The sequence below is a fragment of the Zea mays genome, chromosome 3 (genome assembly GCF_902167145.1).
Source record: "Zea mays cultivar B73 chromosome 3, Zm-B73-REFERENCE-NAM-5.0, whole genome shotgun sequence".
Lineage (NCBI taxonomy): Eukaryota > Viridiplantae > Streptophyta > Magnoliopsida > Poales > Poaceae > Zea > Zea mays.
The window spans coordinates 110,651,815-110,677,920 of NC_050098.1; the positions used below are offsets into that span (position 1 = coordinate 110,651,815).

The following is a 26,106-nucleotide window of genomic DNA, read 5'->3' on the forward strand; positions in this document are numbered from 1 at the left end:
GCTGTGCTCTTTTGTGAGCTCACTCTTGCGATATATAACCCCCCCCACAGGTGAAGAGCAGGTGGTTGAAGAGAAGTCGTCCTACAATGAAGCTTACGAGTTGATCTAGGTAGCGTCTCCCAGTGAGCTTTGTGGCGCTAGGGAAATAATAATTAGTTCGCTTTATTATTATCATTTATTTCTGTAAGACTTCCGCTATGTAATAATTACATTTATGATATTTATGACATTTACCTCTATACACTTTATTATTATATGTGATGTTCTTCCTTGGCGCACATATGAGACGCACCCGACTTTATCCTTTAAATCTGGGTGTAATAATTATGGAGCCCCAAGGGCTAAGGACTAAGACAAACAGGGAGCCAAGTCATCCCTCAAAGACTCCATGGATCAGCTCGATGAACCAAAAGACGTCGCCCACTACAGTAAAATAACAAACATCCGACGGTCAGCTTATCTCCGACGGCTGCCTACGAGGCCGTCGGACATAAGATTATTTCCGACGGCCACCTCTGGCTCTCGGAAATAGTGTGTTATGTCCGACGGCTACGCTGCCAGTCGTCGGACATAAGCTTACGTCCGACGGCCGAGTCCATAACCGTCGGACATAAGGCGTTTTAACGCGGATCCGACCCCGCGCGCCGTTTCATTTTCACGCGCGCTCCATTCTCTCTGCCCGTCGCCGCCGCCGCCGTCTGCAATCAGCCGCGCCGTCGCCGCCCCGTCGCCCACTGCCCTGCCGCCCACTACCCCGCCGCCGCCCACAGCCCCGTCGCCGCCCCGCCCGCCGTCGACGGCCGCCGCCGGTCGCCACGTCGCACACACCGGTGCTGCCCCGTTCGCCGGCCGCCGCCGCCCTGTGCGCCGGCCGCCGGCCCCGTGCGCCCGCCGCCGTCCGGCTCCCCACGCCCGCTGTCCGGTGTCTCCCGCGCTGCTGCTCCTCGCCAACGGCATAGCCACAACTACCGCTAAGTGAGTATCCTTAACATTGTTTATTAGAATTGTGTGTATTAATGTATTTGATTAGAATTGTATGTATGAATGTATTTGATTGTTTAGTTTGTTATGTCCGAAGGCCAAAATTTGATTACGTAATTAAATTAGCTTGTTTTAGTTTATTTAGTTGTGCTTTAGATAATTTAAATTTTTAATTTCCGAGGGTAATTATTATGCCCTCGGAAATAAGGTCATTTTATATGATTTGTCATCCATAACAATGTTATTTCGTATGTAATATTGTATTGTGGTTTATTAGTTTAATTATTTAATAATGCACGATGATTCTAGTTAATCATAGTGTATCGTAGTGTGAACAAACGAAACCTAGGCGTCACCCGTTTCGGCCCAACACACCTTACAAGCGACGCATGTGAGGTATGTTGGGCCGGAATTGTCCCTTTATTGGACATCCTCGGGGTGACCGACAGAGTCCGTGTTTATGACAAAAGCATGTGCTCCTGCTTAGTTTCGGCAGCATAACCCCTCTGTTCTCCAATTGCACCATTTTTAGGCGTGTGATTGGAGAACAGCGGGGTTATGCTGCCGAAATTTCGCACGACCACATGTCTTGTCATAAACACGGGCTCGTCGGTCACTCCTGGGTGGGTTTAGGACCTATCCTTTCCTACAGATGTAGGGGCGTGATTTCTTCGTAAAAACAGATGGTCCGTGCATTACTTATCTAATTAAGTTAACGTCTCGTATCTAGTATGGAGGAGAATCGTCGATGGATGTATGAAGGTTGGAAGAAAAGAGGTGCTCTATCAAGTGAGTGGGTTGCCAAGACTGATGCTTTTCTCGACCATGCTTTTGCTCGGTCAGAGACTGGAACCGATGTTAGGTGCCTTTGTAGCAAGTTTCAAAACATTAATTTCCTTGACAGGAGGACTATGTCGATACATATTTGCAAGAACGGTTATATGCCAGGCTATGAGGTGTGGGTGCACCACGGTGAGGACCCACCTCCTCGTATTGTATCGGAAGTTCAGTCACATGAAGAGGAGGACTACGATAGGATGGAAGAGATGCTTGACGATGTACGCCATGAGCTTCTAACCATCGATTCGGAGAACCCCGATCAACCCACCGAGTTTGAGGATCCAGCTACACCTGAGGTTCAGAAGTTCTTCGAGCTCCTTAAAGCTGCCGAAGAGCCGTTGCATGAGCACACAAAAGTGACCGTCCTTGTATTTGTGACTCGACTTATGGCTACTAAGTCTAAGTTTGCATTCTCAAACAACTGTTACAAGGAGCTTTTGAACTTGATCAGTGATGTACTTCCGGAGAATCACAAGATGCCAAAGGACATGTATCAGTCTAAAAAGTTGTTATCTGGCCTCGGTATGGACTACGAAAAAATCGATGTCTGTGAAAATAATTGTATGCTTTTCTGGAAGGAGACTGCGGGTGAGAAGAAGTGTACTGTATGTGGTGAGCGTAGATTCGTTGAGGTTGAAAATGACGATGGTTTGACCATGACTACGAAGATTGCACGTAAGCAGCTTCGTTACATGACTCTCATACCTCGGTTGAAACGTTTGTTCATCTCCAAGAATACAGCCAGACACATGAGGTGGCACAAAGAACGGGTACGTGAGAATCCAAATGTCATGGTGCACCCAGCTGATACAGATGCATGGAAGGCACTAGATGCTTTTGATTCCTGCTTTGCTGATGAAGTGCGGAATGTCCGCTTCGATTTGGCAACAGATGGTTTCTCGCCATTCAATCTAACTGCAACGTCCTACTCATGTTGGCCCGTCTTTGCTGTTCCATACAACCTTCCACCAGCTCTTTGCATGAAATATGAATTTATTTTCTTGTGTCTTATAATACCTGGTTCAGATCATCCTGGAACAAAGATCGATGTGATGATGAGACCCCTGATTGAAGAATTGAAAATTTTGTGGGAAGGAGTCGAGGCGTACGATTGTTACAAGAAACAGAAGTTCAACCTGAGAGTCGCGTTTTTATGGTCTATTCATGATTTTATGGCTTATGGTATCTTTGCTGGATGGAGTTGTCATGGGATTTTGACATGTCCGATATGCGTTGAAGACACTTTATGCTTTCGACTAAAGTTTGGTGGAAAGATATGTTACTTCGATTGTCATAGATGTTTTTTGCCAGAGGATCACCCGTTCAGGTTCGATAGGAACGCTTTTAAAAAGGACACGATTGTGATGAGGGGACCACCCAAGCATCTAAGTGGTCCAGAGATTCTCGCGAGACTTAATGATTTGAAACTAAACGAACATGGAAATCGTTTTGAAGGTTATGGAACCGAGCATAATTGGACTCACAAATGTGGTCTATGGGATCTCCCTTATATGAAAGCCTTGATTCTAATGCATAACATTGATGTCATGCACCAGGAACGAAATATGGGTGAAAGCATTATCAACACTTGCATGAATATCACTAACAAAACAAAAGACAACCCTAAGGCAAGGAAAGACTTGGCCTTAATCTGTAGAAGACCAACTATGGAGATAGGAGAGAATCAGAAGAAGTCACGTGCTCCTTTCAGTATTAAACCTAAAAGGAAGAAACAATTGATGAAATGGTTGAAAAACTTAAAGTTCCCAGATGGTTACGCCACGGGCTTTAGAAGGTCTGTGAATTTGAAGACGGGCAAATTTTCTGGGTTGAAGAGTCATGACTACCACATAATAATGGAAAGACTCCTTCCTGTTATGTTTCGTGGTTTTGTAAAAAATGATGTCTGGAAAGCATTAGCGGAGCTAAGCTACTTTTATAGACATCTTTGTGCCAAAGAAATAAAGAAAGAGATGATGGAGAAGCTTGAGCAACAAATACCGATTTTGGTATGCAAACTTGAAAAAAATATTTCCACCAGGTTTCTTCAATCCGATGCAACATCTACTTGTTCACCTACCATATGAAGCTAAGGTAGGAGGTCCTGTGCAATATAGATGGATGTATCACATCGAAAGGACACTAAAGAAGCTATGTGCAATGGTTGGTAATAAGAGACGAGTTGAAGGGTGCATCGCTGAAGAATTCAAATACAAAGAGATAGCATCGTTCACGGACCTGTACTTTGCAGAGGAACACAATATCAATGCACATACGTTGCGGTATCATGTCGACGAGCCCCCTATTAGTGATATTGAAATTTTTCAATGGAGGGGCAAAACTGTAGGACCCAACACAACATACTGTTTCACCAACGACGAATGGAAGACTGCTTTACTCTTCATGTATAACAACATGGAAGAGATGAGTCAGTTTCTCCTGTAAGTGTAAACTTTATTTTAGTCATTGCCGCTAGAATTTTTGTTGTGATACTAAAAGGTTTGTTTCCTTGTACTAACAGGGAATTTGATTCTCAAAATTGCATCTCTGGCTGTGAACGTGACCAGATTCGTCGAGAGGGAAAAGATGGGGGACTTAATTTCTTGTGTTGGTTTCGAGATTATGTAGATAAAAATGACAATATACACCCGGACCTTCGACAATTATCCCTAGGAGCAGTAACTGGCAGACGTTATGGTCGGTATGATGTCAATGGTTTTAGATTTCGTTCCACAAGGTTCGAAGATGATCATCCTCTAGCAGCCACAACAAACTCCGGAGTTGTAACTAGAGCTGTCGATGATGAAGGGAAGGTGACTAATTATTATGGAGTCATTAATGATATAATCGAGTACAAGTTTTTTGGAGATAAACAACTCAAAGTGGTGTTCTTCGATTGTGATTGGTTTTCTCCAAATACTACGCGAGAAAATCAATATGGCATGGTGGAAGTCAAACACAACGATAGATTAAAATGCCACGACACTATAATCCTTGCCCACCAATGCGAGCAGGTGTATTATATGACATATCCATCTAAGAAAAACGGTTTGGTTGATTGGAGGGTAGTGTACAAAGTTAATCCTCGTGAATGACTATATGCTCCTGGTGATGCTGGTTATGTTGAAAGTCAAATCGAGCAGGAAGTGGGGGTGCTGAGATTTTCCAAGACGAAGAACTTACAAGCACGTTTAATGTACAAACTAAAATGTTGGAAGAATCTTTATTAGGCGATCAAAATGATGTAGAGGTTCCTCCAAAAAGAAAACAAGTTGTTGGGGGCCTTCGGCTTCCGAAGGTCCTCAAAAACGTAATTTGACTATGTTTTCCAAGAGAAATATGTGAACAGGTATCTTCGAAGTCAGATTGCGAGTATACAAGAGCATGGTTAAGACGAAGCTTGACTGGGAAGGCGATCACGACGAAGGATAAGACGATCACGAAGCTATGTGCAGAAGAGCTTCGGCATAACGGCGGGAAAGGGAAACCGACTTAAAGATGAAAAACCAAATTAGACCTCGAAGAATTACTATAGAGTTATTGATAAATGTAAAGGGCATTAATGTAATTTTGCATGGGCTGCGACCCGTGCCTATAAATAGGTGAACAGTATTCCCGTACTGGACACGCTGACTGGGCATTCACTTTTGTGTCATGACTGTATTCTCATTCCTTCAAGCCGAAGGTACATTTGTAATTTACTATTGTTTACACAAGTAATATAAATGGAAATAGATTAATAATAATGTTTACACAAATTATGTTACTTTCTGTACTTTGTATGAATATTCTCCATCTTTTATCATGATCGTGGAGGTATGTCCTTCATGACCTTCGTCCTAGATTCATTATATCCGAAGGGAAATAATGATCCGAAGGACGAAGGGCTTTGATATTTAACATTTTATGTTGTCTTGTTCTTGATTCATAGCATTTGAGAACAAGTCCCCAACATTGGCACCCACCTCCGGTGAACTCACTTCCATTTTTTGAGCCTTGAACACCTTCGGCAAGCATCACCTTCGTCATGCCGCCGAAAAAAGCTTCAGCGACAGGGGCTGGTACTCTACAGCCGCTGGATCCCAATCAGGACGTCCTTTCTCTTAGGGAGGCCCGAAGTCAAAAGAGGAAGGCTACTAGTCCAACGCCTCCGGAGGACGACTTGGACCAGGAAATCCAAAACCTGGAAATGCTTCAGCAACAGGTTCAACAGAAGAAGGAGAACATGGCTCGTCTAGCTGACCTTCAGAGGCAGATAGATGAAGCGTCGGAAGAGGTTCGTCATCTTGTTCAAGATGACCAGAGCCGAAGGCCTCAGCGCAGAGAGCTCCATCAGGAGGGTTTCTACAATGAGGAAGACTGGTATGAAGATTTCTATCATGGAAATTTTGCTTTTGATGATGCTTCTCCTTTGTCAACAGAATTACAGGCTACACCATGGCCCCAGTCTTACAAGCCACCTCAGGTCCCCATGTATGACGGTCATTCAGACCCGAAGCAATTCTTGATGAGCTATGAGGCAACCATATCTTCGTATGGTGGCAATACGACAGTCATGGCAAAGTCTTTTGTCATGGCCGTCAAGAGTGTCGCTCAGACTTGGTACTCTTCTCTTCGGCCAGGGACAATCACCTCATGGCAAAAGCTGATGGATATGTTGATAACCAGCTTCCAAGGATTTCAGACAAAGCCAGTCACAGCTCAGGCTCTATTCCAGTGTACCCAGGACCACGAAGAATACCTTCAGGCGTATGTCCGAAGGTTTCTGCGTCTGAGGGCACAGGCGCCAAGAGTGCCCAATGAAATTGTCATTGAGGCCATGATTAAGGGGCTTCAGCCGGGACCTTCAGCGCAATACTTTGCCAGGAAGCCACCACAAACTTTGGAGAAGCTGCTCCAGAAGATGGACGAGTATATTCGAGCTGACAATGACTTCCGCCAAAGAAGGGAGGAAGCATTCAGGTTCTCTGAAATGACCAGGGGCTTCGGAGGAAGATTTCACCCGAGGCACGTTAGGTCAATTCATAACTCTACTCAAAGTGATGATCTAGGGAGCCAGCAGCAAAGGCCACAATACTCTTCACAAGCTTCGGGGCAGCAGCAAAGTTCTTTTCGACCGTCAGCGCCAAGGGGCAGAGGCGCCAGGGGCTTCGGGGGAAGGTTTGGAGATCAGCCAAGAAAAATTTACTGCCTATTCTGTGGTGAAGATAAGGGTCATACCACCAGGATGTGCCACGTTACCATCCAGAAGAAGAAGGAGATAGCAGAAGCAGCAGCGCAACAAAGTCAGCCGAAGCAGGTCATGCATACTGCTTCGATCATTCGCCTTATATTCCAGAATATGTAGGCAACCACCCTGCAGCTTCTGTTGCTTCGGCAAGCCAACCCCAAGCATCTTGGCAGCAGCCTCCACCGCCACCACCAACACAAAGAGGTCAGCAGCCAGAAGGGAGTCAACACATTAACCTTCAGCGGGACTTCAGAGAGGAGTCCGAAGCTCGCACAGTCAATAGCACTGTGCCAGAGTCGAAGCACATTTACTGACAAATATCCTACCTCAGCAGCAGCTCTTTCGCATTTTCATATTCACTATTACTTTCTTTTTAATAAGGAACAATTAAGGGTAGTTTTAATGTCTTTTATCGCCTTTCAATTTTTTGTAATAGTTTCGCTTTTTTCTGTAATAAAAATATATCTTCTCCATAGGCCTAAGCTGCTGAAGCATGAGAATTTATGTTGGCAAGGAGGATTTTCAAAGTTATCAAAAACTTGTTCTAAGGAACAAAGTACAATTTATTCGAAGCAACAAAAAGCCGTTCCTAAGGGAGCGCAGTGTAAGTTTTTTGAGCCTACAGCGAAAAATAAGCGCTGATTCCGCTGAAAGTAAAAGGCGAAGAAGCTCCTAAGGGAGGCTTACAGCGAAAAATAAACGCTGATTCCGCTGAAAGTAAAAGGCGAAGAAGCTCCTAAGGGAGGCTTACAGCGAAAAATAAACGCTGATTCCGCTGAAGTAAAAGGCGAAGAAGCTCCTAAGGGAGGCTTACAGCGAAAAATAAACGCTGATTTCATCAATCTTCGGCAAATATCATTTTGCACAACATTACATCATTCGCATAGCATAACATCATACATCATAGTGCATCAACAATGCAAGAAGGGAGGGTTTTGATATTGATGGCCGAAGATTGTTTTAAAGAATTACTGACAAGGCACAAGAAATAGCCGCTGAAGAGTTATACCTTCGTCAATTACTGAAATGAAATGATCTATTGGTTATTGATTTTACAAGGATTGATTATTGATTTTTACGAAGCATGAAAAGAAGGGAAGGTGTTTTTTCGCCGAAGGCTCAAAAATGGTATGTGTATGATGTTTCATGCATCGTCAAAAATGGAATTATAAACAGCTAATATGTTACACAATGTTACACGATTTTTGACAAACATTACAAACTAAATGTTTTTACAGTAGCATTTAATCTTCTTTTAAGACTACTTCTGCAGCTTCATTTAAAAGTTGATCAACAACTCTATCCATGATTGCTTCTGCCATTTGTCTAATTTCGTCATCCCCCTTTGTCTGAGGGCTTGGAGCTAGCTCAGCAGGTTCTGAGAAAAGAAAAGGTACGGATATAATATTACAAGCCGTGAACAAGTTCAAAATCAAAAGATTACAGCGAAGAGCCAATTATCACTAATTAGTACCTATTTGCCCTTCGGGCTCTGTACTTTTCTTAGCAGCCTCTGCTATTTTTCTAGCATCGTGGATGCCTTTTTCGCTCTTTTGAATAATTTCTTGAGCCATTTCTCGTCCGTCGTTGTCCCAAATATCGGTGAAAATTTTTTCGCCGACCATGCTTGCTTCGGCTGAGGGGTCTTTAATGTCTTCCAAGGACAAAGTAGCTTTGGACTGCACTAAAGATTTTACATGCTCGCAACCTTTCCTCTCCAAAACAGTAGCAATTCCTCTAGCACCCGAAAAAGCACATATGTCTCCGCGGCTATTCAGGATTTCCTCGAAGGCCTCAGCTTCGTGACTGATCCATTCAATCAGACCTTCAGGATTGCCCCTTGAGAAATTCTCTTCACTAGAGAATGCGCCAACGTTGGCGAAGCTGGATTTTATCTTCTTAACACACTCTATGGATTTAACATAGCATCTTCTCTGGGATGCACGAAGCTCTTTAACATTTATTTCTAAATGATTGGCCCATTGATCACTAAGCTCTCGTTTTGTCTCTTCAAGTATACGTTCTTCTTTAGCTCTAGCTAGCTGTTTCTGAAGATCTTTAATTTCGCGTTTTTGGGCTTCAGCCTGGGCCTTTGAGACAGCTTCGTCATCTTTTATCTTGTCCACCAATGTAAGCAGAATTTTATCCTTTTCCAGAGCTTCGTTTCTCAGCTTAATAACCTCTGATCGTAGGTTGTTGAAAGCAATATCATAGCTCTCGTCTTCGGCATTCTTTTGCGCTCTCAACGCGTTGCTTAGTATTAAACCCTATATGTAAAAGAGTTGGTATAAGAATAAAAGAATGATTTGCAAATTATAAAAATTCCAAATACGCAGTTCTCATACCTTCAGGCTATTATATGCAAGACTATCTGCAAGATCGTCCTTCATCATAGCATGGAGTCCAGCTTCAAGCTTCGGAAACCCCATACTTCTAGCCATCTCCCGACAGACGGATAATTCTTTGTTGTCTGGGAGGCAGTATAGGAAGTCATCTTCGTTTGTCCCATTGAACACTAGTGCCCCCTTCGAATATTTCAATTCTTTGGCATAGTGATTAGCTTCAAAAACTTCTTCTTCGGATAATTTTTTCCCCGAAGCGTGTCGCACAATATAATCGTATATTTTGGAAGGTGCTTCGGGGGCAGCAGTATCAATTTCCTCAACCAAAATTGGCTCTGACATTTTCATTTTTTCGGTTGCCTTTGCAATTTTCGTTTCTTCTGTTTCCAAAGGTTTTACCTTGGTTGGCTCTGAAGGCCCGGCTTCAGTTCCAGTCTGTTGCTTCGAAGCTTCAGCAACAGATGCTTCAGCAGACGCTTCAGAAGTTTCAGCAGTCTTCTTTGGAGTTATGCTTGAAGATTTAATTGTCTCCAAAACATCTAACACATTAACCATTCTTTTTCTTTTCGGGGTCACTATTGGCTCCTTTTTAATTTTTGCTACTTCAATTTCTCCTGAAGGACTTCAAATTTCTGATATTTTTACTCCCTCAGTTGATGTTTTTGCTTCTTCAGTCTTTGGTTCTTCCATCTTTTCTGTTACTGGCACTTCGGCCAACTCTTTGATTTCTGGCAGCAGGGTTGGTTCTTTAGCTTCGGTGGCCGAAGAGGTCTCACCGGCGAACTCAGGCACCGTGGCTGGTTCAATATAGCGTGGCCGGTGTGTGAGAACCTTTACCCCCTTTTTCTCTTCGGCGCTAGCTCGCTAGGAGCGGCTGAAGCAGTTTCTTTCGCAGAAGTTGTGCCTTTTCTTTTTTGCCCCCGCGCTGGATAGCGGTAGTCGGGGTAGACAAAACCAATTGCATCAAATACTCGGTTGAGTCTTTTCTTTTTTCGGCCTCCGAAGGCCGCTAACAATGCAGTGTCTTCGGCCTTCGAATATACCCCAAGCAATTCATCACTTACAGTCTCAATGCTCTTTAACCAATCATCATCTGGTTCAACGAACTTGTCTCCATACTTGAATGCATACTTCAGCCTGACTAGCCCACCTTCGTCAGTTTCTTTAACAGTTTCTTTCGGCATTTCCCAGTTATCTGCAAGTGGCCACACTCTGAAGGCAATGTGTTCTTGTATTAAATCCCTTGTCCCAATAAAAGAGCAGACTATGCGCGAAGGCCCGTTGGCATTCTTCGGCTACTTCATCCATTTCTACCTTCGGTTTCCGGAGTCCGAAGCGCTACCAGATAGGGCACATGATGATATCCTTAATATCTTCTCGAACCTTCAAATCATTTTTTACATAGAACCATTCCTTCATCCATTCCCCGGGCCATCTCTTCCGAAAGGTTGGCACGGGACAGCTTGATCCAGAGCGAGCACCGAAGCTGTAACAACCAAAGTTGTTATGATATTGCTCTTTACCCCAGGGCTTTGTCTCATATAATAACTCATGTATATTGCAAAAGCTTTTCGCACTTGGCTCTAGGCCCTGGCTCTTCACGGCCCAGACGAAGACTCCCATTCTTATTATTGCTTCAGGGGTAAGTTGATGAAGGTAAACCTGATATATTTTCAGAACTTCTACCACAAACCTGCTTATAGGGAATCGTAGCCCAGCTTTAAAAAAGCTTCGGAAGATCACGACTTCATTATCTTCGGGAGTCGGCACAGTCCTCTCTCCGTCATCTGCCCTCACGATGGACATATCTCGAAAATATCTTCCCCTCATGTTTTCAAGGTGACTTTGCCCAATAGTTGATTTTTCGAAGACTGAATGGCTTGGTCGCCATGGTCGATCTTCGGAATCCTCACCCCCGCTGTCTGCATCATAACTATCACTTTCACCAGTATCTTCAGATAAGCCTTCCAAAATCTCCCTAGTAATTTTCTCTGTATTTGTTTTTGCTATTGATTCAATGAAGCCCAGATTTTTCTCCTCGGAAAGGCTCAGCTTCACTCCGGCAGCAACTTTCTTTTCCTGAGACATCCCTTCGGAAATCCTGCCTCTCGGCTCCGAAGCTTAAAACTAGGGAGGCAGTCAAATATTTGTGGGCAGAAAGCTATTTGAGCAGGTAAAACAGATGGCAAGAGAGCGTGCCAAATAACTTGTGGTGAGCCCTTATTTATACACCCAGTATGTCGAAAACTGGAGGGTCCCGCTTGTCAATGACTGTTGCTATTCTAGCAAAAGGAAGGTGTTTTTTCGGACCTTCGGCCCATAGCCTTCGTCCATATCGCAATATAAATTTATCTTTACAGCAAATTAATATTGCGAGGGGCTACTGTTGGGGGCCTTCGGCTTCCGAAGGTCCTCAAAAACGTAATTTGACTATGTTTTCCAAGAGAAATATGTGAACAGGTATCTTCGAAGTCAGATTGCGAGTATACAAGAGCATGGTTAAGACGAAGCTTGACTGGGACGGCGATCACGACGAAGGATAAGACGATCACGAAGCTATGTGCAGAAGAGCTTCGGCATAACGGCGGGAAAGGGAAACCGACTTAAAGATGAAAAGACAAATTAGACCTCGAAAAATTACTATAGAGTTATTGATAAATGTAAAGGGCATTAATGTAATTTTGCATGGGCTGCGACCCGTGCCTATAAATAGGTGAACAGTATTCTCGTACTGGACACGCTGACTGGGCATTCACTTTTGTGTCACAATTGTATTCTCATTCCTTCAAGCTGAAGGTACATTTGTAATTTACTATTGTTTACACAAGTAATATAAATGGAAATAGATTAATAATAATGTTTACAAAAATTATGTTACTTTCTGTACTTTGTATGAATATTCTCCATCTTTTATCATGATCGTGAAGGTATGTCCTTCATGACCTTCGTCCTAGATTCATTATATCCGAAGGGAAATAATGATCCGAAGGATGAAGGGCTTTGATATTTAACATTTTATGTTGCCTTGTTCTTGATTCATAGCATTTGAGAACAAGTCCCCAACACGAGTGACGAGAAAGAAGAAAGCTACTTGGCGTTCATTAAATCGACGAAAGCAACTAGATCCTGATTTTGATTACGATTACGATTGACGAGTATGGATCATGATTTTATTGCATATTTTATGATTTTATTGCATATTTTATTATTTTATTGTCGATTTATGTACTAACTTGTTTTTGTTAAAATAGGATGTCAAAGAAAATGAAGTCTTTTGCTCGTAGTTTGCTTGGGACGAGGAGTAGCTCGAGGAGCAGCTCGAGGGGTGAGGATTCAGTTTTTCAGGGCACAGGTTCTACCATGAGCAGACGGAGAGCGCTGGCAGAACATTTGCCTCCACAAGATGTAAGTTAGTTGTTAAATTACATTATTTGAGTTACTTAATATTGTATGATGTAAGTTATTTGTTTCATAGGATGCTGAAATTGAGGAACCAGTGGTAGAGGATCATGCAAGAGATGATGTTGAAGATGATGGTGGAGATAATGTGGGAGATGATGCTGGAGACGACGCTGGTGGGGATTCTGGGGCTGGTGGAGATTCCGCAGCTGGGTCTGGAACTTCTCGAGTTAGGAGAACGAGGAAGCTGCATTTTGTTGGACCACCTCCAGAGCTTCCACCCGAATCTCGGGTTTTGATAAAGCCTACTGGCGAGTCTGTCCCCGCCACCACTTGGGAGCATTATCGCTATGGTGTCTGTAGAACGTTTGGCAACACACATGCACTAGTTTGGGATGCATTCTGGGTATGAATTGTTTATATTATTTTAGTTATTCCATATTGTTTGCTTTTATGATAACACTATTTTTTTTGCAGAAACGGTACAAGTTACCGGATGATGGATCATATGATATGAACGCTCGTTACGTGTTTGAGTATAACGCGAACGATGTCGTTGCAGATGCAATGTACTATGCACGAATTCAGGCTATAAAGGCATGGTACAAAGCAAATGCTGATGATCGACCAATGCCAAATACCAAGGCCGAGTGGTCATCAATTTACTTGACGGAGGAGCAATACCTAGAGGTAAACATGTTGTTGCCTCTCATATCGCACGAAGCCATGTATTTGCTTGCTTTATTTAAAAAATTTCATGTAGGTGTCGGTGCCGTGGATGGCCACCCGATCAGACGGTTATCGGGCATTGTGCAGATGGTGGGCTTCCCCTGAGTTTCGTGCCATTTCCGAAAGGAACATGGGAAACCGTGGGACTGAGTCGTTCCACAACTACGGCGGTGATGGTCATGTGCGCTTGGTTAAGCGAATGGTAAGTCACAGTTTGTCGTAACTTTGAATCACATAGAAATGTGTCATTATAACTTTTATGTACAGGAAGTCAAATCCGGCCGTACGCCCACGGATGTGGAGGTGTATATGCAAGGGCATAGGGGTTCTGATCCTCAGAATCCTGATGTGTTATGCACTCAGACGGCCACCGACCGTCTAGTGAGTTTTTGATACTCTATTATGTGTTTGATATTGTTTGCAAGGGCATAGGGGTTATGCACTTATATTTGATATTGTTTGCCTCTAGGCTTCGTATGGGCAGGAGATGGTTCAACGCCATGGGGAGGAGTACGATTGGAGGAACCAGCCAATCGACCCTCAGGCAGCATATGCTAGTGCAGGAGGACAAGCCCATGGATGGTGAGATTATTTGATTTGGTTTTCAAAATTGTCATCATATGCTTGTGATTCAACTCAGCCATTAGTTACTATACTAAGTGCATGGTTCACTCTTGTAGGTTGGGTATTTTTGATTCTATGATTGATTCCAGAGAGCTGAGACGCCGTGGACGACAATCAACATCGTCGTCTTCACAGTCGTCCTGTTCACAAACATCTGCCCATGAGATAGAGCTTGCAGTGTTGCGTCAACAGGCACAGTACCATCAATCAGTCTTGAGGGAACAATTGGAGTACCAGAGGCAACAATCTGAATACCAGAGACAACAAGCCGAGTATCAGAAGAAGAGGGATGAGTATTATGCAAGCCTGCAGGCCCAAAATCAAGCTCTTCTCTCGGTAAGTTGAAGTAACATTTTGTAGCTTATTTTGCAAAACACATTATGTGTATCTTATTTTCTCAACAATGACTTGTATATAATTTGTAACAACTAGCCCAACAAGCGGGCGTCCCGATGCCGACATATGGGATGCCGCCTCCGGACTTTGCACTGCCAATGCTAATGTTGGCGCCTCCACCTCCGCCTCCACCTCTGTCACAATTCCCTATGGTATGTACACATATGCGTGTGTGACATGTTCATAGATGTCTTATGTGTTTAAATAAACAACTGAGTGGTTACTATTTCATGTGCTTGTGTTATAGGGATTTCAGACACCACCCGCTTCAGTTGCCACACCTGGAGATGGGTCTGGTCAAGACGACACAACACATTCGTGGGTGAACAATCTTTTCAACACGCATAGTCCAGCCGGAGGAGGTGGCGATGGATATGAGTGATAATGATGTAAAACACTTGTTGCAACCTTTCATGTGAAAGACTATCCGTCGAATAATGTTCATTTTGGATTTTGGACAACTATGTTGATGTAAACACTTGTTGCAACCATTTGGAACTATGTCGTTATGTTAAATTTGTGAATGTGAATACTTATGTGATTATATTTGTGAATGTGTATACTTATGTGAGTATATTTGTGATTGTGAATGTGTATATGTGTATGAAATCTGTTTTGTATTTGCAAATGTCAGATTTTTTAAATTTCAGAATTTTGTGCAATTTCTGAAATATGTTATGTCCGACGGCTTATCGTAAGTCGTCGGACATAAGGTATATGTTATGTCCGACGGCTTTAAACCGTCGGACGTAAGGTATATGTTATGTCCGACGGCTTCAAACCGTCGGACATAACAGCAGTGGGCCCCAGGCGACGGGTAAAACGGTTGCCACACCTTACCTCCGACGGTCCGATGGGGCCGTCGGACCTAGCTTATGTCCGACGGCGGCCGTCGGACATAACGCTATTTCCGACGCCTTATCCTCGACGGCTTAAAACCGTCGAAGATAGGTTAATGCCGTCGGACATAACCTACCTCCGACGGTCGGAAGCTTATGTCCGACGGCTTCAGCCGTCGGAAATTCCTTCGTTTACTGTAGTGGCCCTCTTATGGTCAACAAAATACCAACATGCTCTACGTTGATACCACGTCTATCAGGTGCGGGGACGGGCCTTCAACATTGGAGATATGGTACTGTGCCTTGTCCAAAGCAACCTGGATCACCACAAGCTATCACCGGCATGAGAAGGACACTACATCATCATGGCGGTACTTCGATTAGGCACATACAAACTACATACGATCGATGGGCAAGTATTCTCCAATGCATGGAACATTGAACAGCTATGTCGTTTCTATCCATAATACCATTAGTTGTATGCATCACTAGAAGTGTGACTTACCAAAAGTATAAAAAGTCCATCTATCAGCGCCTTGGTTCACACTTAAAAGGAAAGCCAACCCCATCGCCAAAACTTAGTATGATCAAATCAGTTTTTTTCCAACAACGCAGGTCGACTAGAGCATGACATGGCAATGTAAGTTGCTTAGTTTGTTTTGTTGAAGTTGAACCATAGTTCAAAATGTTCTCTTCCATTTTTATCTTGTTTCCTTTATGCATCATTACTGCAGTTTTGCTTTGTCTTTGTTCTTGTTTCTTAGTATGGGGTATTGCATAGCAAATGAACTTCAAGTTAACCACATTGACAAATTGACAAATATGATGCTAGGTATTGATCACAACAGCACTGTGCACCATTTTCGGCGGCCACTGTTATTTTCGGCGGCCAGGGGTTGGCCGCCGAAAATAACTGCTTATTTTCGGCGGCCTGACACAGCCACCGAAAATAACGTTACTTTCGACGGCTTCTGACACAGCCGCCGAAAATAAGCAGTTATTTTCGGCGGCTAGCCCTGGCCGCCGAAAATAAGCAGTTATTTTCGGCGGCTAGCCCTGGCCGCCGAAAACTAAAAGTTTAAAACGGTCCCGGTCGCCCTTCTTCTCTTTCTTTCTGTCTTCGTTCCCTGCCCGCCCGCGCCGCCGCTCTCCTGCCCACCCGCGCCGCTGCTCCCTGCCGCCCCCGCGCTGCCGCTCCCCGGCCGACCACGCGCCGTCGCTGCCCCGCCGGCCCCGCGCCGCCGGTCCCCGGCCGCCCCTGCGCTGGGACGCCCGCCCGAGGCTGCCGTCGCCCTCGCCCCGAGCTGCGCGCCGCCGCCCCGAGCCGCCACCGTCGACCGCCGCCGTTCAAAGCCCCGAGCCGCCGAAGTCGTGGAACCACCCCACCGCCGTCGCCAAGCTCTTCCCCATCGTAAGGTATTTTTTTGCGTTTTTATTCCATATTTTCGTCGGCCGTTATTTAATTGCCGCCGAAATTAGTATATATTTATAATTGTGTTTGTTTGATTAGTTGTGTGATTAGTATGATTGTTTAGTTCGATTTCATTAATGTATTATAGTGGTATATGTGGTTTAGTGATTAGAGGTATAGTGTATTTAGGCATTAATTTCATATTAATATGTGGTAATAATTATATTATTAGTTTTAATAGTACATTATATTGGTACGTATAATAGTTGCATAATTATACGAGCAGGCCCATGAGGAGGATGACGAGGAGGACGAGCAGGCCCATGAGGGCTTAGATGCTGAGGCGGATGACGATACCACCGAGGCTCCTGTCGTTCGACGAAGGGGCACTCGGAAGGGCCACTTTGTCCTACCTCCGTCGGCGCCTGCACAATCTGAAGCTCGAGTACTGATCATTCCGGTTGGTGATAGGTACTCACGTTTGGCCACTTTGTTCTTACTTATTTGTTTATTTTACACTATATATATGACATGACTTTCTTGTTTTTTGTCATGCAGCCAATGGGAAGACACGTCATTTGACGGTCGAGGTCACCATAGACAGGTTAATCAAGTCTTAGGTAACCTCTGTCGTCTACATAACCCAGGAATTGTCACCGACCCGAAAGGTGTGGTGGTTCCTTGCACTAGCTGGTCGCACTTCGCACTGGCTCCACATGCTACATATGGAACAGCTCAAGGCGCCGTCAAGCACGACTTTTGGGTAATTTTTTTCGAACTAACATTTATTAGTTGTTTCAACCTAACATTTATTAGTTGTTTTTGAACTAATTTTATTTTCGATGTTGGACAGAGACGCTATCGTGTGGAACCTGAGGCTCAAGAGCATGCAGACCGAGTATTAGAGAAAAATGCGAAAAAGGTGTGCAGGGATGCATTTTCCAATGCTCGTCTACAGGTTGTGAACGCGTACATGAAGCGCCGAGGTCATTCTATCAACAACTTTCGACAATATTCAGATGTCTACTTGACTGTAGACCAGTACATGGAGGTAAAAATCTAATTTAACAGCTCATTCAGATGTGAATGTAATTTTGAGCTAACGCTTTATATGCAGGTAACTCTTCCATGGATGGAACACCGGCCGCAGGCTTACAAGGCTTTGTGTGAGATATGGGCTTCGCCCGAGTGGATTGAGAAGTCAAACAGAAATCGACATAGACAGCGCCATCAGCAGGACGAGGACGATGATGAGGTCGTAGTCAACCATACCTATGGGGCTGATGGACACATTCGGTTGGCTAAGCGAATGGTGAGTATGTAGTATTCTGTTTTACTCAGAAATGAAACAGGATTGAACTCATATATTTGCAGGAGGCTCAAACTGGAGTTGTCCCGAGCCCAATCGATGTTTATAGGAGAGGGCATCGAGCGAAAAACAGTGAAATCTCCGATGAGCTGTGTAGTCAAGCGGCCGTTGAGCGTATGGTTAGTTATTGTTATGATTAATGTTTTCTTCCCATATAGCTATAAATTACATGTGTGCTGAACCTTCATATTGTATTGCAGGAGACATACGGGCAGGAGATGGTTAAGAAGTATGGAGAAGACTACGATTGGCGAGGAGCGCCTACCATCGACGCTGAGGTTGTGCATTCACTTGGCGGCAAGGCGCATGGACGGTATGAACTTGTGAATTGTTTTCAATAATATTGGAACTACGACCGAATAGCTAATTTTCTTGTTCTTCAAGATATTCTATGTTTACCGGTGTTATCGATTCGACGGAGTTGCGTTCTCGTGGCGGCTCTTCGTCGCAGGCGGGCTGTGGTAGTAGCAGCCGTAGTCGCCGCTCTGTATCTAGCATGGAGGAAGCTATGAGGGAGCAGCAAGAAAAGTTTCGTGAAGAGATGCGGCAACAACAAATGGCATTTCTCCAACAGCAATCAGAGTACATGGCTGCTTACAACGCACAGGCGCAACAAGCAATGAACGTGAGTGTCTTATTTATTCTCAACACGCTCGATATTGGTTCTATAACTAATATATTATATTTGCAACAGTCTTGGTTTCCACAGCAGGCACAGCAGCAACCATTTGTTTTCCCTCAATTTCAGCCGCCGATGCCTCAGTGGGGATTACATGCTCCGCCACCTCCACCTCCACCTCAGGTTATTCAATTTAGTTAAGACTTGTCGTTTGTATCAACCTAATTGTCAAATCTTTACTAAACTTGATTTTGTAGGGATCCGGGGTCATGGGCCACAACACGCCACCACCGGTCATACCAGCACCAGGAGCTTATGCAGGGGAGGGAGCTTATGCAGGGGAGGGAGCTTATGCAGCAGAGGTTAGTTTGAGAAACAATTTGTTTGAATAGTTGTTATACATGTAACCAATGCCGTTATTAATGTCATCTTTTTTTTAGGATCCAACCCCGTTACACGACTTCGTCGACCAGTTATTGGCTTCTGGAGGTAGTGGACACAACTCCAACGACCCCAATGTGTGATTAAGTTAGCTTTGTGTCGCACTGTGTTGTAATGAACTATTTTGTGGACTTTATGTTTGTATGGACTATTTGTGGACTTTATATTTGTATGGACTCAAGTTTTAGGTTGTGAACTCAAGTATAAATTTTCTGTGATTGTATGGAATTTCTGTTATCGTATGAATTTTGTATGAAATTCTGTTATTTTTCGCATTTTTTTCAAAATTTTTTTGCTCTGAAATTAGTAATTTTCGGCGGCCCCTCTGGCCGCCGAAAATAGCTATTTTATTTTCGGTAGTTGTTATTTCTGGCGGCGACTGGCTGGCCGCCGAAAATAATCTGCTATTTTCGGCGGCCAGGAAGCCAGCCGCCGAAAATAAGCTATTTTCGGCGGCCAGCCATTGGCCGCCGAAAATAAAGCCTTATTTTCGGCCAGGTTTTTTTGGCGGCCAGAAGCCGCCGAAAATAAGTCAATTGCCGCCGAAAATAGCCTATTTTCGGCGGCAACTGGCTTATTTTCGGCGGCTTCTGGCCGCCGAAAATGACTGTAGCTGTTGTAGTGGATGTAATATTGAAAAATCCTAACTATGCTCTTGGACAGTCGTCGCTCCTCTTCTAAGGCCGTCGCTTCCAGGAATGTGACGCCGACGCCGAACCCAACCTGTAACCCACCGCCGCCGCCGCCGCCGCCGCTGGCCATCGGTGGTCATGCCGTTGCTTCTGGCTGCCATCACCTAGGGAGTCATGCGGGGAGAGCTAACGGGGTGAGCGGGTGGTGGACATACACTGTATATATAAGCGGGGATTTTTCTCTGGCTGGCGGGTGGGACCCTCTTACGTCACGTACACGAGAAGGAGCGATACGCCACGCGTGTCCGAGGAACACGTTAGACCGCTCCACTCTAGTGGGTAGGCTAACAGGTGGTCCACCTATCTACCCCGTTACCCCTCCGTCCCCTCGTTTTTAGTTCCTCCTTGGCAACACTAAACACCTGATGTTAAAATTAGCACCTCATGATGAAATTACATGGGAAAAAGTGTCCCCGTTATTAGTTTTATATTTACATAGGTAAGTTTTGATCGATCGTCGTCTGTCTTCTCCATCGGGTAGGTACGTTATGACTATCAAATCCGCTCACGTACGTCATATGATTTTCTTCTTGTTCAATCGATTCACCGGTCATCACATTCCCACGAAATTGCTAGAACAATACCTCTTGTCTCCGAACAGTTCTTACAGTGTCTTATTTTGGTCTTGTTGTAGTGTCTCCGAACAATCCCGTGAAAATGAAAATCGTCACCATCACGTCCAAATGCTTACCTGGTCGCGTATTTAAATTGTATAAAAAATGATCAGATTTTATCGATTTGTTTGAAGCATGTAATTAAGATGCTGGAGGGCGAGGAATTTGCTGGCCTGCGCGCACGTTGCGATCATGGAGGTAAACAATTGAGGAATGCGGTGGCCGCGTACGTGCTTTGATATGATGCTATAATACGCCTGATCTGATTCGTAGAAGGACGGCGGCGGCGGGCGCGGGCTGCCGGCGGCGATGGTGGACGGCGGCGGGCGGGAGATGGACTCCCCGCGGTTCCGCGCGATCCTGCGCGCCACCAGCGGGCGCCGGAAGCGCGCACCCGAGGTGAAGAGTTTCTCGCACGAGCTGAGCTCGAGGGGCGGCGGCGGCGGCGTGCCGGCGATGCGCAAGATGGTGCGCGGCGGCGGGCTCGGCAGCACCACCCCGGAGGAGTTCATCGGCGCCATCCGGACCAAGTTCATCCGCCTCAAGGAGGAGGTGGACAGCGAGCTGGGCGTCTTCGCGGGGGACCTCGTCGACATGCTGGCGCGGTCGGGCGACCACCGGGACGACTGTCGCGTCGCGCTGGAGGACCTGCTGGTGGTGGCACAGCGGTGCGCGGAGATGAGCCCCGAGGAGCTGTGGACCCGCTGCGAGGGCGTAGTGCAGGGCCTCGACGACCGCCGGCAGGACCTCCCCGCAGGCCTCCCGAAGCAGGCGCACACGCGCATCCTCTTCATCCTCACGCGCTTCACCCGCCTCCTGCAGTTCCGCAAGGGCGCCGCCGCGGGGTGCCGCTACGCCGCCGACGCCGACGACGACGACAGGCACAACGTGCTCGGCCTGCACAACCTCAGCGACCTCGGCCTCTACCCGATCCACGTCGACGGCGGGGATCTCGGCCCCAAGAGCACCTCCAGCCTCACCGAGCTCAAGGAGCGCCTCATCAGGCGGCGAATGTTGGAGCACAGGCAGCTCACCGTCGACTTCTCCCCGGCTAGGATCTTTTCGCCGTTCGGGGACGGGTCGGCCGTTGACGGCCACTCCCCGAGCAGCAAGATGGCGTCGTGGAAGAAGCTCCCTTCCCCCGCCGAGAAGAACAAGACCGCCGCCGCCGCCGGGGATGCCACGGCCGCCGCCGCCAAGGGAGACGACAGCCCGTCGAAGAAGAAGCCCATCACCCGGCACGGCAAGGCGACGGTGGACGAGATCGTGGAGCGCGTGGACGCGGCGAGCATCCACATCCGCCCGGATGGGCTGGCGTGCTTGGGCGGCGACGAGGCCATTAGCCTGGAGATCCCGTCCCGGTACCCGGAGGCGCAGCAGATCATGGTGGACGGGAAGCCCCGGATGATCTGCCGCATCTGCGACTTCGAGATCCCCATGGCGTGCGCCGAGGGCCACTTCGTGGTGTGCACGCTCGCCGATCGCTGCGACGCCAAAGGGCACAGCGCGGACCAGCGGCTACTGCGCGTGGCCGAGGTGCTCGACCGCGTGCTCGCGTGCTTCGGCCCCCTCGGCGGCGGGAGGGCGAGCACGTCGTCCGAGTCGGACTCCAACGCCGCCGACCACGAAGCCCTGTCCCACCTGCTGACCGTGCCGTCCACGGAGCTCTTCTCGGAGGGCGCGCTGACGCCGGCGTCGGGGAGCCTGCCGCAGTCGCCGCTGCTGACGCCGCGGACGAGCCACGCGGAGTCGCAGCTGACCAAGCACAGGGCGTTCGCGGATCTGGAGAGCTCCCAGCAGATCGAGAGCCTTGTCGCCATCGCCCGTGGCGTGGAGGGCGTGAAGAGCTCCGAGTACAACTCGCTGGAGGACCTCAGCTCGTACCTGGAGGACCTGAACGCCGTGATCGACACGCGCAAGGTGGACGCCCTCGTCGTGGAGACGTTCGGGCGGAGGATCGCCAAGCTCCTGCAGGAGAAGTTCATGCAGCTGTGCGTGCAGATCGACGACACGGGCGGCGCGGCGGAGCAGCAGCAGCTGCTGCTGCAGCACCTGCACCCGATCGACGAGGAGGGCCCGACTACGACGGAGAGCGGCGGCGGGACGACGGCGAGCTCGCGGGCGACGCTGAGCGGCAACAGGTTCAAGGACCGCACGTCCATCGAGGACTTCGAGATCATCAAGCCCATCAGCCGCGGCGCCTTCGGCCGCGTGTTCCTGGCCAAGAAGAGGGTGACCGGCGACCTGTTCGCCATCAAGGTGCTCCGGAAGGCGGACATGATCCGGAAGAACGCGGTGGAGAGCATCCTGGCGGAGCGCGACATCCTCATCTCCGCGCGCAACCCCTTCGTGGTCCGCTTCTTCTACTCCTTCACGTGCAGGGAGAACCTGTACCTGGTCATGGAGTACCTCAACGGGGGAGACCTCTACTCCCTGCTCAGGAACCTCGGCTGCCTCGACGAGGACATGGCCAGGACATACATCGCCGAGCTCGTGAGTCGCCAGCGGTGCCGTTGTTTGTTTCGTCGTCGTCTTTGTTCATGCGTCCCCTTCCCCTCATGCACTCTGGTAGCTGCAATGGAAGCAGGTTCTTGCGCTGGAGTACCTGCACTCCATGAACGTGATCCACCGCGACCTGAAGCCTGACAACCTGTTGATCTCTCGCGACGGCCACATCAAGGTAACGTACGTACCGCGGCGCCGGTGGTGCAGTCAGTGCAGGCCGGCCGCGGATCGATGTTCGTCAGCTAATGCTAATGCTCATGACGTGCATGCAATTAATGCAGCTGACCGATTTCGGGCTCTCCAAAGTGGGCCTGATCAACAGCACGGACGACCTGTCGGGCCCGGACGTGAGCTGCGCCCTCGTCGGCGAGCACCAGCCGGCGGACGCGGAGCAGCGGGAGCAGAAGCGGCGGCAGCGGCAGAAGCAGGCGGCGGTGGGCACGCCGGACTACCTGGCGCCGGAGATCCTGCTGGGCATGGCCCACGGTTCGTCTTCCTCGCTCGTCGCCTGCTGCATCTTGAACGACGGTTAGTTCAGTGACATGGTCGTCTCGTCTTTCCCGGCAGGCCCGACTGCGGATTGGTGGTCGGTTGGCGTCATCCTGTTCGAGCTGCTGGTGGGGATTCCTCCCTTCAACGCTGAGCACCCGCAGGTACGCGCGTCGCTCGCCTGTCAGAAGGAAGAGACTTGATTTGATGGTCAACTTTCTGTGGGTAGATAATATTCGACAACATAATGAACCGAGAGATACCCTGGCCACATGTGCCAGAGGAGCTGAGCTCTGAAGCCTACGATTTGATCGACAGGTGAGAGTCAGAGAACAAAACACATCTGAAAAACTTGTGCTGCAAACTGTACTTGCCATTGATCCGATCGTGTGCTAGCTAGGTTGCTGATGGAGAACCCGGTGCAGAGATTGGGCGCGACAGGTGCCGGAGAGGTACTCCTTTCTCTCGCCGTCTCTCCGTCCAATACCCCCACCCCCTGCGACATTAACTGAAAAATGGGATATTAGAGCAGGTGAAGGCTCATCCGTTCTTCAAGGACATCAACTGGGACATGCTTGCCAGGCAGAAGGTACGTTGTTGGCTATACTGACAAATCACTGTTTCTTTTTCTGTAGGCTAAACAGTGACAGTTTCTTCCTTGTCTTGTAGGTCGCGTTCATCCCTTCCACAGACGACGAGTACGACACGAGCTACTTCGCCTGCCGCCACGCCTGGAGCGGCGCCGGCGAGCATGGCGGCGCGGCCGGCAGCGACTACGACGACCGGAGCGAGGCCAGCAGCATGAGCTGCGGCAGCAGTCCGCGCAGTGACTACGAGGAAGATGTGGGTGGCGTGACCTGCATCATCCATCCCCGATAGATATGATTCTCACCGCATCTCATCTCACGAGTCTGAAATTTAACTGGGAGCAGGGCGATGAGTGTGGCAGCATGGAAGAATTCGGAGCGCCCTTATCGGTGAAATACTCTTTCAGCAACTTCTCGTTCAAGGTGAAGTATATTTCTCATAATATTGTCAGAAGAATCCGTTCCTTGTTGCATTGCATACGAGTTCTCTCTCTCTATATATATTTTTTGTGTGTGTGGCTGTGATGTGCAGAACATCTCTCAGCTGGCATCCATGAACTACGACCTGATGACGAAGCATAACAACCTGGATCCGTTGCAGTCCTCCAGATGATTGCGTCATCGTGTGGCAATGAAGGGTAGCCAAAGCAAAATGCTAGTAAATGTAGCTTGCGCTGAGACCATGCATCATCGATCAGAAGATAGGAGGAGGATGGTATTGGTATCCCCTGATGTAATCTCTGACAACTAGCTAGCTGCAGATACATAGTGCATTATAAACCTTCGATTCTTCATAGAAAGAAAAGATGGTGAATCTCTTTCTTTCTTTCTTGTTTAAGAGAAATGGTTCACAAATTGGTATAATGGTAATCTAAACTTAGCCATAGCTGGCCGCATCGAGCATAAATCAGCGACCACAAATGAAACATGATCCCCACAAAGAGCCACCACTTGACACTTCGCCCTTTGTCGGTCCCACAGCTACAGCTAGTGATGGGAATATGGACCGAGCTTTTTGGGCCACCACGAGCACGGTCCCAAAATTAGAGACCAATACATAATTCGACACAAAATAATATAGGTCGGGCTAGCACGGTCCGAATACGGGTTTGGGCCGGACCTTAAATTCAGGCCCGTCGGGCCCCCGACACGGCCCACATAGATGGGCTAGGCTTAAGCTGGCACAGTCCAATGAAGCCCATATTGCTTAATTTATTTAATTTAGTAAACTACAAATTTTATATTGTTATGATATTTAGACTTTATGTGATCAAATAATGCTAGAATTGTTTAATATCGTTAATTAGTAAGCTATGGACTATATATGGTTGTAATATTTTGATTTTATATAGTCAAATATATGGGTCGGGTTTGGGCTGGCACGGCCTAATGAAGCCACGACATGATTTAGGGTCAGGCTAGCCACTTTTTTTACACTTCGAGTTAGCATGGCACGACCCAAAAATTTTTTAGGCTTTCTTGGTTAAAACTCGTTTGGCACGAAGCACAATAGCCTCGAGGTGGACTGGCCTGGCCCAATTCCCAGCACTACCCACAACAACCGCATGTCTTTGGTACGACAGCTCAAAAGCTCAACGTGCATGCCACGACGCCACGTCACGTGCCGTCCCATGCAAGCTACAGCCACCAGAAACCTAGCGGTGGTCCCGACGGCGCGCGCCAGCGACATGCTATTGTTAGCGCCGGGATCGGAGGCTGGAGGGGGCGGAGAGGCCAACTTTTTTGCAATTTAGCTCTTTTTGGGTTTTATTTTCACAAAAACGTCCTTTGCAGTTTCATTTCAAAATCTGGACCCCTGGCTCGGCACCATCATCATTGGCGCCGAGCTAACGCGTCATGGCGCCAATATTATCGGTGCCTGCTTGGCTGACGTGGACGGCGACATGGCAGGGGGGGTCGGCGCCATAGATCTTGGCGCCGACCCGTGGCACCGACGAACACATGTCAGGGGGTCGGCGCCATAGATCTTGGCATCGAC

The 26,106-nt window shown here is 47.3% G+C and overlaps 1 protein-coding gene across 3 annotated transcripts; it reads left to right on the top strand.

Annotated features, from left to right (window-relative positions):
• Positions 1–20,245: 20,245 nt before the first annotated feature.
• On the top strand, positions 20,246–24,993 carry LOC103650276 (probable serine/threonine protein kinase IRE). Of its 3 annotated transcripts, none has more exons than XR_002268055.3 (12): positions 20,246–20,393; positions 20,661–20,724; positions 20,800–23,019; positions 23,114–23,206; positions 23,313–23,517; positions 23,599–23,684; positions 23,750–23,838; positions 23,917–23,972; positions 24,053–24,109; positions 24,190–24,363; positions 24,453–24,530; positions 24,640–24,993. XR_002268055.3 is itself a non-coding variant. In XM_008675885.2 (12 exons), the coding sequence occupies exons 2-12, from the start codon at positions 20,719–20,721 to the stop codon at positions 24,718–24,720; spliced, it is 3,141 nt and encodes a 1,046-aa protein (XP_008674107.1). In that variant the 5' UTR covers positions 20,246–20,393; positions 20,661–20,718; the 3' UTR covers positions 24,721–24,993. The 3 variants fall into 3 exon arrangements, 1 of the variants encoding a protein (XP_008674107.1); XR_002268054.3 differs by having other exon boundaries at positions 23,921–23,972; positions 24,048–24,109; XM_008675885.2 differs by having other exon boundaries at positions 23,921–23,972.
• The last annotated feature ends 1,113 nt before the right edge of the window (positions 24,994–26,106 follow it).